Source organism: Macaca thibetana, chromosome 12 (genome assembly GCF_024542745.1).
Source record: "Macaca thibetana thibetana isolate TM-01 chromosome 12, ASM2454274v1, whole genome shotgun sequence".
NCBI classification, from domain to species: Eukaryota; Metazoa; Chordata; class Mammalia; order Primates; family Cercopithecidae; genus Macaca; species Macaca thibetana.
This window is the reverse complement of record NC_065589.1, coordinates 35,972,553-35,987,139: the sequence shown is the minus strand read 5'-3', so window position 1 is coordinate 35,987,139 and position 14,587 is coordinate 35,972,553. Positions and strand designations below refer to the sequence as shown.

General features: G+C 39.3%; 1 protein-coding gene across 1 annotated transcript; it reads left to right on the top strand.

The window, feature by feature from the left end:
• The first annotated feature begins 9,290 nt into the window (after nucleotides 1-9,290).
• On the top strand, nucleotides 9,291-13,663 carry FAM237A (family with sequence similarity 237 member A). The gene is made up of 2 exons (XM_050750501.1): nucleotides 9,291-9,702; nucleotides 13,530-13,663. The coding sequence occupies exons 1-2, from the start codon at nucleotides 9,291-9,293 to the stop codon at nucleotides 13,661-13,663; spliced, it is 546 nt and encodes a 181-aa protein (XP_050606458.1).
• Nucleotides 13,664-14,587: the final 924 nt, after the last annotated feature.

The following is a 14,587-nucleotide window of genomic DNA, read 5'->3' as shown; positions in this document are numbered from 1 at the left end:
AAAACATGAATGAACTATTCCTGTATCCCCAAGTAACTTTCCTTTTTCACACATTTTGTAGTCAATGTCCGATATCATCTGACTACTTCACTGCAACTTGTCCGTATAAATTTGATGACACTTTAAGAATGACTCATCCACCTACCCCAATGAGCATTCCAGGAAATTGTCCTTGTTTATTGCCATTTCCAAATGATGGAAAAGCACAAAAGAATGGAGAAAAATAATTATTTTTGCTATCTGATCCTAAATGTTAAAGAAGCACCCAATTCTTAAAGGTTGTCCCCATCATTTGCAAATTAATGCACCGCTGAAGATGCAAACTATCTATATAACTGCTCTCGAATTTCATTAAAACTAATCAGAAGTCCTTTTTAATGTCTTTGAGAATTGCTTCAAGTGGCAAAAATCAGAAAATCTACCCATGGGGCACCTTCAGCTAATTGCAATTTACTTTTCAACTAGTCATCCTAAGCCCTAGGCTGCAACGGCACAAAGCTGAAGCAACTCTTTGGGTGACAAATGCCAGTCAAACCAGTTATTTAGCATCATGTAATTTTAAAATGACCATTGGTTTTCTGAATATTTTTTAACAAGTCAGGATGATGTTGTGATGAACTGAGTTCAGATGAATATTGTTAAAATTATTTTCTCTGCAGTTGAGAAAATTGTTAAAATTTAACGATTTAAATTAAAATTGAGAAATTGAGAAAATTTCTCTGCAGTTGAGAAAATTGTTAAAATTATTTTCTCTGCTCCTTCCTAGTTGATATTGGGGGGCAAGTAGAGGAATAAGGATAGACTATATGCTAAAGTTAATAGAGAGTGACAGACAATGCACATTACTTAGGACAGATAAATGACAGTGAATCAAGCTAAGTTTTAGAAAAGGAACCATCACTCTTAATCAACTAAGTGACCCAATGAAAATCCCTTAATGGGAAACAGGAAGGAAAAAAAAATGGTGTTTTCTTTGACGTCACCTGAGACCATGTATATGAAAATAATGTTTTGTAAAATGTAGGTGCCATCCAAATGTCAGCCTTTGCTAGACAGTCTAATCTGTGAAAATGAAACCACAAAGATAAGACATCAAACTAAGCATCCTTATGTGTTCAACAGAATATAGAGTGTTTCAATTAAATGACTTGGTGGTGGCTTTCTTTTTATCTAAATGCAGGAATTGGAATGCCATGTTCCTCTCGCAATTATCAAGTTGAGAGTGGGGATCCGGATTAAAAAATGGCTGGAAGTGGTGTCTCAGGCCTGTAATCTCAGCACTTTGGGAGGCCAAGGCAGGTGGATCACGAGGTCAGGAGTTAAAGACCAGCCTGGCGAAGACAGTGAAACCCCATCTCTACTAAAAATACAAAATATATATATATATATTAGCCGGGCATGGTGGCAGGTGCCTGTAATCCCAGCTACTCAGGAGGCCAAGGCAGAGAATTGCTTGAACCTGGGAGGCGGAGGTTGCAGTGAGCCGAGATTGTGCCATTGAACTCCAGCCCGGGCAACAAGAGCAAAACTCTGTCTCAAAAAAAAAAAAAAAAAAAAGCCAAAACAAACAAACAAAAAAACCCACATATATTCCCCTTCCCAAGAATCTTGCCAAGTTGCCCCAATAACCAATAAATATAAATAGATGTTACAACAGAGTATGTAGTGGTTAAGTTCTTATTCTAAATTTAAAAATTCAATAAGATGATTAGTTAATTTACAAGTGCAAGTTGGTAACTTATATTTATGAGAAATGTTTAATCAGGACATTATATTCCAGGGTGGCAGTACAAAAGTATACTGAAGGTCAAAACTTCCTGTCCCAAGTAATTACTGTCATGCAGTACTTAACGTTGGGGATACTTTCTGAGAAAAGTATTGTAAGGCGATTTCGTTGTTGTGTGAACGTCATGGAGTGTACTTATACAAATCTAGATGGCATAGTCTACAACACACTTAGGCTATAGAGTATAGCCTATTGCTCTTAGGTTACAGACTTGTACAGCATGTTACTGCACTGAATACTGTAGGCAGTTGTAACACAGTGGTAAGTATTTGTGCATCTAAACACAGAAAAGGTACAGTAAAAAATATAGATTATAATTTCATGGGAACACCGTCTTATATGCAGTTCGTTGTTGACTGAAACATCATCCTTATGCAACATATCACTATTATATTGAAAAGAAAAAAAAGCATATGAGCAGACACCAGCTAGACATAAAAAATTATCTTTTAAAATAATTTTTACTCCCATTGTCAAGAGCTGCTCTAGGCCATCTGATTAGGATGGTGATGTCACACACCTTCAGCTTCTATGAAACAGGAAGACCATTTCAATTCATTATTTTCAGACTTAAAAGAAAGGTGGTGCTCAATTACAGTGGGCTTTATCACTTCATCTTAGCCACTTATTTCAGTGGTTGTGCTTAGGATTCAGAACACAAAGATGGGAAAATCTCCACCTCTGAAATCTGAATCATGAATCGCCCTCTCCTGCCTTTCAGTATCCCCGCTCCTTACTCCACTTACACCTGTTTTCTCTGCCTTCAGTGAGACTTTCAGTTCCCCCACTTTCCTCCCAGTCTTTCATGTCTCTGCCTGCAGCCGCTCCTTTTTCTAACCTGCTTACGCCCTTGATTCCTTTAATCAGTGGCATAATGACCATTCTTTTCTCCTCCATTCAGTCAGATAAGCATTGTAGAAGAAAAAAAATAATATTTGTCTAGTCTTGCTACATTTAGCACCATTCTAAGTGTTTTCTGTATATGATCTCATTTTATCCTTACTAACCATGAGGGACATTTCTGCCCATTTTACAGGCAAGAAATCTGTTTCACAAAGATTAACTAATGTGCCCAAAGCATTATATCAAATCAAAAGCACTTGAGTATATCAAATTGTAGACATCTCATTGTTTAAAAAAAAAAAACTAAAAGAAAATGCTGCAATTCTAATTACAAGGTGCCATCAGTTGACAGATACAGCCTGATTTCAGTGGTGTTAAATGTGCAAAAAATTGCATCTAAGAATCAATGACATATAACAAGTGAGGGATCCATGGCATGATAGTCTATCACTATTATGTTATTTTACCTCATAAAAGCCATACAAGCATGCAAAATGATTTATGACAAATTGATGCAAACTTTACCTGGGATTTGAGTACTGTTCTTTAGTCTATCTCCTCTTTCCTCTCTCTTCTCTTCTTTCCTTCAAGGATTATTCACAGCTTTTCTGCTCTTTTTAAGCTTCTTACTTAACACCTACTCTCATTCACTTTTTTTGTGGATCACTATGCATCTTCATTGAGAAAATGAGACCATTGATCACGTGTCTCTTAACTTCCGCCCCCTACCCACCACACTACCTGCAGACATATCCACATCAACAGAGAGCCTCCCTTTCTCCCTCTATTTTCGAGGGCAAGTGTTCTGCCCTTGTGTTATAGGCTGGCTCCTCCTTATCTTCTTACCTCTGTTGCTTATTGTTTCCTCTGAGGTTACTAGTCATCCTTCTCTCCTAATCTGCAACCCCTCTCTCTCTATGAGTTTCTCTCCCTCAGCCTGTAAACATGGCCAAGGCCCAACTCCTAACCTTCCACTACAGTCTTTCTCCCTCTTATTTGAACTTCATGGAGAGTGCTCCACAGGCACTGTCTTCATTTTCTCACCTTCCATATCTGCTTCAGCCCACCACAACTTCTTCTCCCTTAACATTTAGTTGAAATTGCCCTTAACAAGTTTCTCAGTGACCTGCTTTTTTTTAGATCCAATGGAATTTTTCGTCTTCATTTTATTGACCCCGTTTGCTGAGTTTGTGTGATATGGTTGATTTATTCTTTATGCTCTACCTTACTGGCTTCCAAAGCAGCACACTCTCCTGATTCCTCCTATCACTTTCTTAATCACTCCAATACTGACATTTTCCAGGTTCTATCCCAAGGCTACTATTGTAGCCACTTTCTACACTTTTCTCTGATGGTTCAAAATATTGCCTACATGTTGACGAAATCCCAAATCTGGACCTCTTTCATGAGCACTGTATCCCAAATATTTATTTTAAGTTCCCCCTTCTTCCCTACCTACTAGGAATTTCCATTTGGATGTCAGTCATCTCACACTCAACATGTGTAAAACCAGAATCTTATTTCCCTTTCCTAAACCTATTCCTCAAACCATTTCTCCTTCCAGCTGATGGAAATTCAAATTTCCAATTACTTAGTCCCCAAAACTTGGTGTCATCTTCAACTTCTCTCTCTCTCTGTTGGACCTTATATCCAGTTCATCGACAAGTCTTGTCCCTTCTACCATCAAAATATATTCAGAATCTGACCACTTTCATCACCCTCTCCACTGCTGCCACCCTTATCTATTCCACCATCTTACCCACCTTGATTGCAAGCTCCTAACTGAGCTCCCTGCCTCATCCCTTGCTCCCCTCTGGTCTGTTCTCTACTGAGCAACCAACATGGATTTTTGGTCACTTCTCTGACTTCAAGTCCTGCAACTATGCCTCAAAAACATCCTTCTCACACCGCACTTGTTCCAAAGCCATCAGACTAGTTTTCCCCAACCCCAGCCTGAAGCATTCTTTTACTATGCATGACTCACCCTCTCACTTTTTTTTAGGTCTTTGCTCAAATATCTTCTTATCAGGAAGGGCTTCTCTTAGTATTCTATATAAAATAGCTCTTCTCCATCATCCTTTTCCCTGCTTTACTTTTTGTTGATGACCCTTTTTTTTTTTTTTTTTCCACAGAGACTCGCTTTGTAATCCAGGCTGGAGTGCAGTGGCATGATCTGGGCTCACTGTAATCTCCACCTACTGGGTTCAAGCGATTCTCGTGCCTTAGCCTCCTGAGTTGCTGGGACTACAAGTGCGTGCCACCACACTAAGCTAATTTTTGTATATGTATTTGATTTTTTTTTTTTTTTTTAGTAGAGACGGGGTTTTACCGTGTTGGCCAGGTTGGTCTTGAACTCCCAACCTCAGGTGATCCACCTGTCTCGGCCTCCCAAACTGCTGGGATTACAGGCATGAACCACTGCGCCTGGCTGACCCTTTGTTTTTCTTATCACATCTGACATTACTCGTATATTTTTTCTTTGGCTTCAGAATGACAGATAAACTTTATTGACTCATGCATGGCACTACTTGTTTATTTAATTAGCTAGTTGTGTGTTTGTTTTTGATAGATAGCTGTAAACTCACCATTCAACATAGAAACTAGAAGCCATAAATCATTTTATATGTATGTGTGTGCACGTGTATACATGTATATGTATATATGTGTATAGATATAATTTTAACGGCGTGGTGGCTCATGCCTGTAATCCCGGCACTTTGGGAGGCCGAGGCGGGCAGATCACGAGGTCAGGAGATCGAGACCATCCTGGCTAACACGGTGAAACTCCGTCTCTGAAAAAAGTACAAAAAATTAGCCGGTCGTGGTGGCGGGCGCCTGTAGTCCTAGCTACTGATGAGGCTGAGGCAGGAGAATGGCGTGAACCCAGGAGGCGGAGCTTGCAGTGAGCCGATATCGCGCCGCTGCACTCCAGCCTGGGCAACAATGCAAGACTCTGTCTAAAAAAAATAAAAAAATTAAAAAAATTAAAAATTAAAATTAAAATATCAATAAATTTTTTTTCACTGCCACTCCAGACTCAACTAGCATGTAAGCTACATGCGTCCAAGGACTTTGTTTTGTTCCTTCTGTATACACAGCATGTAAAATAGTGCCTAACACATAGGCACTTGAAAATAAAGTAAGCACTGCATATTTATATATTAATGTTTTCAACAATAATGTAACTATTGACATGTCCCAACGCAGGGGACACATCTTTACCTCTGTTCTGTCCAACCTTCCCTCTCTACAGTTCTTTCTTTGACTTCGCTCCCTAGAAGCATGAACTGCGGTGAGCACTTTCTCCCTGCCTTTGCTTGTACTGTCTTCTACCCCTGAAATTGCACCCCCAACCCTTTGGCCTTAGGATACCGGTACAATTCCTTTTTCCAGACGTTCATGAGTCACTTCCAAATGCTTTCTCTGTCAATCTGATGATTATGTGTCTTGGGGTTGATCTTGTCATGGAGTGTCTTACTGGGGTTGTCTGGATTTCCTGAATTTAAATGTTGCCCTGTCTCGTTAGGTTGGTGAACTTCTCCTGGATGATGTCCTGAAGTATGTTTTCTCCAAAGGCATAAGCTCCTTGAAATTCAGGAAGCAAGTCAAAGACTTCACCCTGGTCTTATTCCACAGCCCTATAGGGTGAATAGAAGCAGGCATGAGATACCCGTCTCACACGTGGAGAAACTGAAGTACACTCCATCATTTCTGAGCAGGAGCAATAGCTCAGAGCCCCCCAGAACTCCTCTTCAGACCTCCTATTTAATAGTACCTTGGGGAGGGGGCTGCTTCTCTATGGCTTCAGCAAATCTTACTATAAAGCCTTGTGCCCCTCCGAAGGTAACCATGGATACTATTGAGCTGGCACAAAAGCCTTCAGTTAATGGAGACTACAAGTGGTTTTCAGGGGCTGAAGGAATTTTCAGGGGAGGGCCAAAACCTGGAAACACTTGCAAAGGGAAGACTTTTGCCTCAGGCCCCTTGACTGGGTGTGTTTCAGTTAAGGTGGGCACTTATGTTCAGAGGAGCACTGGAGCAGTGACAGGGCTCTAATCTGGGACTAGGATAGTAACTAGCTGTGAGGTGAGAATCAAAGGGAATCCCAGGCGCTTTTTTTCTTGGGAACCAGGGACCCTGCTGTGAAATCTGGAGCGGGGTTGTTGGGGGGTTGAGGGACCGACCAAAGCGATGCCAGCAGCAACCCAGTCTCCTGAGTGACCCAGGCCAGGGTCTGCAAACAACCGGGTGTCCTGGCCCCAGTCAGGGGGAGCTTCCAGCAGCGCCAAGTCCCTATCCTCATCTCTGCCTTCAGGGGTGTTTTTCTCCTTTCAGCCCAGGGCTACAGGCAGGCAGGAGAAATTCACGCCCGGAATATATGGAGAAGGCGCCTTATTTCCTCTGAGCCCTTGCTGAGTGTCGAGAGGGTGCTCACGTCGCTCCTCCGACCCCAAGAGTCCACAGTGTTCCCTCACACCCCTTTATTTTGAGACGAGGCCCATGCGGTGAGCGGGAACCCCTCTGTTCCCCGGACCCGCGCGGAGCTGGGCCCTAACTTTGCAGTTCCCGCCGCAGCGGCACGCCCCCACGAGGTGGGAGCGGGAAGCCCAGCCGCACCGAGGCTCAACTCCGCCAGGTGCAGAGTGGGTGCGGGTCAGGGCCGATGAGAGAGTGTGTGGCCAAGCCTGCTGCTTTCCTGAACCGAAATTCTCCGGGGAGGGAGAGAAGAGGAGGGTGCGGGAGATGGACTTGGAGGCGAGAGGTGGCGGCAGTTTCCAGGAGCTTTGACGTAGACTTGGAGAGGCGCCGAGCACTCCCACTGCTTAAGTAGAGGCACGGTAGCCTCCAGGACGCGGAAGCTGGGGACAGCCACTCGCTCGGGAGCAGCCTGAGCGTTTTCTCTCCGCGCACTCGAGGGAACTCTCTCCACGCGTTCGAGGAAACCTGGAAGGGGCCAGGCGGGTGAGTGCGGAGGGAAGCCCTTGTGCCATCTGGGAGTAGAGCCGCCGAGTCAGGAGGTGAGTGGGGCCCAAAGGACAGAGCGGGTCCCAGGCAGCTCCGCCCTGCGGAGGGTGAGGCTGTGGAATCAAGTGCGGGGCCGAGACTCAGCGCGGGGCTCGTAGCGGGGTGCACGGAGGACTCCAGGTTCAAGGAACTCAGAGAAACATCTTTTCAGGGTCTGGGAAGCCTCTCCTAAAATTTAGAAGGGGACCTAAAGGAGCCAATTTGAGCGCCGTGGCGCCAGCAGACAGGGAGTCCTGGATAACGCCAACTTCAGTACGTTGGACAGAGTCCTGCCCTCTGAAAACTTAGACTTGTGCTTTAGGAAAACCACCCTTAAAGGTACCTCGATATTTTAGTTTGGAAGGGGACACAACAAATATGATTTCAAGTAGAGATAATGCATATATGATGTGAAAGATAGAGGAAATAGTTTTTGAATACTCTTGTATCTCTAACATGCTTCTTCAATATAGGAACATGCATGTTCAAAGACACTTTCTGAAATATTTATTGAACAGTACCTAAACATGTCCTACTGCTGTTCAGAAGAGACAGACTATCCATCTTATGGTGTTATCATTAAATGTTCCAATATAAGAGTATTCCCATAAGCTGTATTTTGCTTGCTTTCATGATACTAATGTCTAAAGGTTTGGAAATATAGTACAAACCTGAAAGTAAGCAGCATGTGCCCTTCTTATTTTTTCTTTATGTTAGAGCTGTTTAAACGTGATATACATTTTGTATAGTCTGTGAGGGAATGGATACACTTTTTCTGGCAAAACGTGAACTTTTAGATTACTATTATTTTAAGAGCATCATTTATCATTGCACTTGTCTGAAGTGGTAGCAAAAGAAAAATTTCAAAGTGGTCTGTGGATGCCCCAATTTTATGGCAAGACATTGGAAGCCAGAAAAGTTGAATGAGAGTCACATTTTAAAAAAAAATCCTTGGGATTCATAGCAATAATAGAGAAATTATAAAACATAAATCATTATCTTTATGAAGGTTATATCAGAATTGCAGAACATTTTAGGTATTTGTAAAATGCTTATTGATTCTACTCTAATTGGTTGAATATGTGTCTCTTTGTTTCCACATATATTCATCCATACTTTTAGCACATTGTCTTGTGTTAATTTCACTATAACATTTGACAATTCTAATGTATTTTTTAAAAAATTAAAAGTCACTGTGAACAGGAATGCATCTAAAGATTAAATATATATAAATTCTTAATTATATGTAAGTCCTAGATTAGGAGAGCCAGGCTTCACTAAGATATTATGGAATAGTTAAAGCCATGCAGCAAAATTTTAAATGTTCACTTAGTATTCTTTTAGATTACATTCTTCTGTACTAGGGAAAAACAGATTAGCAGATTAATTTATTCATCTTGTAAAGGAACACATGTTAGGAGTGAATATTTCTTGGCCTATCTTGGATTTATGCTCACTCCCTGGCCTGGCACTGAGTCATTTTAGATAGAATGGAGCTTGTGATATGGGAGCCTGGCTAAGATTTCCCTACTTTGCGACAATGATGTGTTTCCTTTGCTGGAATTAAGGTTCTTAAGGGCATACTTATTTTCTTTACTGAGTGGAGCATAAGCGGGGACTGATATGAAATATTTCCATCCTGTGCGGTTTTAGGGCCATGGCTGATCCTGGGAACAGAGGAGGGATCCACCACCCCTTGAGCTTCACCTGCTCCCTGCTCATTGTGGGAATGTGCTGTGTATCTCCTTTCTTCTGCCATAGCCAGACAGACCTGCTGGCTCTTAACCAAGCTGATCCTCAGTGCTGGGAATCCTCCTCAGTGCTTCTCCTGGAAATGCGGAAGCCTCGCATTTCCAACACTGTTTCGGGCTTCTGGGATTTTATGATCTACCTGAAGTCATCTGAGAACTTGAAGCATGGAGCACTGTTTTGGGATCTGGCTCAACTCTTCTGGGACATCTATGTGGACTGTGTGCTCTCTAGGAACCACGGCTTAGGAAGGAGGCAATTGGCTGGAGATGAAGAGAAAATCTCAGCAGCACAGCCACAGCACACAAGGAGTAAACAAGGTGGTCAACCCCAGCTCCCGTGTCTTTTGAAAGGGTCAATCAAGTATGAATGTGCTGAATTGTGAGGAAGAGGGAAATGGCATTAGGGGAATCCAATGTCATATATATTCCTCTCAAGAGGTGAACCCCAAGAGCACACAACTGATAGGAAGATAGATAGTACTTCTTTTTGCACTGCATAGCAGCTGTTTATATCAACATATTGTCCTTTTCCTCATACTTCCTGTGAACAGCAGCAAGGAAGAGTCAGAAAGAAAAGACAAAAAGCACGATTCCCAAAATACAACAAAAAAGTATAAACAGATCCCCCAAGATCAACATTATTTTTTACTATTAGCCTGAACACTAGCAGTCATAACCTGGTGTTTACTTGCCGTGGAATTGAGAAGACTTGAATATAAGCTTAGGAAACATTTGCAGCACATAAACTCTTGCCCTTCTTAAACTGAAAATAAACATTGCTTTCATGTAAATAGAGAGGCTCTTTGAGAGGCATTCGGTTGAAGAAATAAAGAGTAAAAAAGTCAGCTGGCATGTAGATTCACTTCATGTTGCTTTTTGAATGACTCTCAAATAAGTAATTAACTTGCAGCAATCTGAGTAATTAATTTTTAGTAAGTTGGAACTTGCTACAAATTTAGAGTTTTTCATTGAAGTAAACACTATATTCAAATAGTCTCGTCTGAGGGCACAGAAAAAAAAGTCCCTTATAGAATTAGAATGAGATTGAGTAAGCATCTTTGAGTAAGCAGAGAGATGCCTGAACCCTATACATATTATTTTTATCCTTTTTTGATGTCATTTCAACCAATGAGCATTGAAACCTTGTATCAAGGGCTGTTTGAGTGGCCATAACTCTTTAGAATTATATAAACAACTAGAAAATAGGGGCAAAACTAATTTTTACATTTGTACATTTTAGTGTTAGAATTGTTACATATTCCTGTAATCTCCATATTAAAATAGCAATTAACAATGGTGGTTCTAGTGCTACCATTTCCCAAGGTGTTTTAGAGCTTTTATATATCTAGTTTGTTTTAACCTTAGTAATTAAAAATCCTCATGATTTGCTGATCCAAAAAACCCAGATAACTCACGGCTATTATTGACAGATAAGTTTATTATTTTGGTGTTATTGTAACTCAAACCAATTTCATTTTTAGAGGAAATATTATTTCAGCAGCCTTGCTACTAAAGTAGAAATACCAAATGAATATTTTTAAATGTTGATCACCCATATTTTAAAAATATTTTGAACAGAGGCTGCCCAGGCATCAGCACCAGTAAGGACTGTATATTTTTAAATTCTGTACTGCTGAGGATGATCTGTAGGGCCTTTTCTTCCATATTTTAAAAATCATATTAACTGTCTTACTCAAATCACCAGCAATATTTTTTCTATCTTGCACTCACTTTGAATAACTCAAAGAAATGTCTACTACATAAATGAAAATATTATTGGTATTTGGCTGAACATGAAAATGTAACATATATATGTGTGTGTGTATGTATATATATACACACATATATATACACACAAAAAAATAAGTGTATATATATATACACTTATTTTATAAAGCTGTTCTCCAAAATGTTATATATATATGTGTGTGTGTGTGTGTGTATACACACACACACAGTAAGTATATATATATATATATACACACACACACACATTTATTTTATAAAGATTTTCTCCAAGACAGCTTCAGATTTGGAAGCCACTTCCTTCGTCTTGCTACAGAGTTGTTAGTGATTCAGCTGGTCTGCAAACTTTAGGGAGTTGGTATGCAAGTAGCCAAATAGTAGGAGTGAGCGTTTCACTTTATTGAGGTTATTTTAACGTTTGACACAAACAATTGTTTGCAGACCAAGAAACAAGACTTTCCATTTGGTTTGTATAATCACAGTCAAAGAGGGTCTTGGGTCAAGGAAATACCACGTCCAAAAGTTAAATAGTTACAGGAACATTGAGATTTCATCTCAAGAGGTTTGCTTAAATCTCTAGTGGTTCAACTGGGCTCTGAATGTACCTGCATGGATCCTCCAGTATGTTTTTCTTTTGTCCCTGGGGGATAATATGTTGTTAGGTTGGGACAGGAGAGAAGGTGAAGCAGTGCTTGTCTCTGTAGTTCTCAAGGAAATCACATCATCAGGGCAGAAGACAAGAAGAACTAAAATAAGTGTCTACGTAATATGCAAAAAGGTTCTTGTTATTTTGATATCTTCAAATCAAATAGTTTAAATGCACTTGATAAATCTTACTATGAATCACACTTTGTTAAAAACATAAAACTCCTATATAATTTTGCATGTTAATATATCATATTTGTTAATACTGAGTCAACAAATATGAAAACAAAAAATATCAAATAACTGTGTAACCATGAGCAAGTTAACTAACTAATTTAGCCCTCAGTTCTTTCAACTGAAAAAGAAGTGTATGGAAAGTAGATGACACACAAAGTCCCATCTTTTCTGTTCCAATGTACTGTGATTATATAAAAAAGAAACATACGAAAGGCACTTATTTAACTGTGAGAAGAACCTGGAAGAGCTTCACCCCAAGGACAGTTGATGGAGCTGGATGATGACCTGAACACTATGGCTGTTTGTAACAGTGATGAGCAGGAACAGACGAGGTTCAGAAATAAAAGGGCTAGAGATGTCATTATGAGAAAAACCTCTAAAGATCATTGTTATTTAGTCTAGAAAGACATGGGCTAATAGCTGAAGGTTGAGGTATCCAAGAGAAGGTATGAAGAGGATGTACCCAGAGTTAAGTTAACCACTAAATTTTGATGGGTTATGTCATGGGAGAAAGAGAGAAAGGGTGAGTGAGAGAGAGAGAGAGAGAGAGAGAGAGAGAGTTAGGGAAAGAGCATATTGATGACTCCTAAATAGAACATAACAGAATTGAGGGTAACTCGTGGGTTAGTAAAGGCTTCAATGCAAATGAAGAAATTTTGTGTCAAAAATGGTGGCTCCTCCTTCAACAAACCTTGCTATGCCACTGGGAGGCACAAAAAGCCCCTTTCCTGAGCCTGGCAGTTTGTATGTTCTAGAAAAATAGTGAGTTTGTTTTCCTCTGTGATCAGAAAATTAAAATTTAGATTTGTAATCTGTTGGTGTTTGCAGCTGGTGTCTCACTAGCTGGCAAATGCTCATAGTGCTTATATTTTAAACACTAACTACAAGAGAAAACAATTGTTCAGAAACATAAATAGACTCTCAAATGCTTGATTTTCTACTTCACCCACTCCAAGAAATTTTCTAAGCCACATACTCAGCAATTACCCACCTAGAAATCTACTGTGAAGAAACATTTAGAGCTGCAGCCAATGATGCAATCCAAGGCTATTCATTGCAATATTATTTATAGTAACAGGAAACCTGGAAATAATCTAAATGTCCCAAGATAGAGTAGTGGTTAAATAAGGTATAGTATAAAGTGTGCACACACAAAACTATGGTTATCTCTAGGAGGTTATACTATGGGTGGTTTATATTTTTTTCTTCATATTTATATTTAAAAATATATAATGACTTCACTTTTTTAAAATCAGGCAAATATTTTAATGCCTATTAATTGACAAAAATGTATTTATTATAATGTATTTGTTTTAGATTATATACCTAAACTACATAGGACACAAGACTTTGCACAAACACACATTGACATATATTCCTCTGAAATCAGTTTATAGAGAAGTTTTATATTGGAGTGGCAGAAACATCAAACCTGCCTTTTAAAAATAATTTATTGATATTTAATTAACCTGAAACTATTTTGGTGATCTTATGAAGTTCCACTTTTCTACTTTCAGGTACATATTCTCAGCAACTAAGGACCTCCTTACTAAAGAAGAAAGAGTTGATTGAAGATTTGATAAGCATGCATGTGCGTAGAAGTGGGTCTAGTGTTATTGGAAAAGTGAACCTGGAAATAAAGAGGAAATAAATTGAACTCGGAGCTAATTCATGCTTTGGAATTAAATATACAAATATATAACATTTTCCTTAACTATTGATTATTTATTTATTTTAAATGGTGGGAATGCCCAGAGATAAATATGAACCCAAATTCTCTCAGTATGCTTATTTAAAGCTGCTTTCTATTATTTATTTCTTTATTTATTTTAGGCTGCAAGCATGTTTCTTCAAATGGTGACATTACTGCCAGTCTATCCCACAGTCTAAAGGAGTTAAATGACTTCCAGAGATGACTTGGGGATTCTTTGTATCCATTTAATAGTTCAGTTTGGGATGCTTGACATGTTAATAAACTAGTGTGCCATACATTTAACTTGAATACACTGCATGGCTCCCAATACTTTAACCACTGGATTGCTTATGCATAGGCACATAAGGGTTGATATTTATTAATTACTAGCTACTGACAATCTATGATACCTGAATCTTGTTTGAAAGCATATTTTCGAATACTGAATGAAGCAAAAAGTAAAGCAAAACAAAAAACTGGCAAATAAAGCATTCCTCTAATGAAAACAAAATTAATAAAAGTTCTGGACCCCAGGTAATGTTATTGGAGTCTCTTTATTTCAATATTTAATGTTACCACAAATGACATCCAAACTCTAATAATGTTTAAGTGTAAATAGGTACAAACTATTTCCCAATAAGCACATTTGTTACTTGATTAAATATTATACCTCTATAAGTGTTTACACTTTGCATTGAAAAGCAAAATAAAAAGAACAGCATAAGAGAAGAACCCATAGATAATTATTTCCCTGATAAAATGACCAGGCCTGAACAAGGTTTAAAGCAGAGAAGCCCAATTAGCAAATGTATGTGAGTTCGAGATGCAATGCTATTTTTATCTCTAATTATTCCCAACTCTCCAATCATTCTATTATAACCA

Coding starts and splice junctions, on each gene's coding strand:
- FAM237A (XM_050750501.1), top strand. CDS start 9,291: ATGGCTGATCCTGGGAACAGAGGAGGGATCCACCACCCCTTGAGCTTC. Junction 9,703..13,529: donor GCACACAAGGAGTAAACAAG/GTGGTCAACCCC, acceptor TTCTACTTTCAG/GTACATATTCTCAGCAACTA.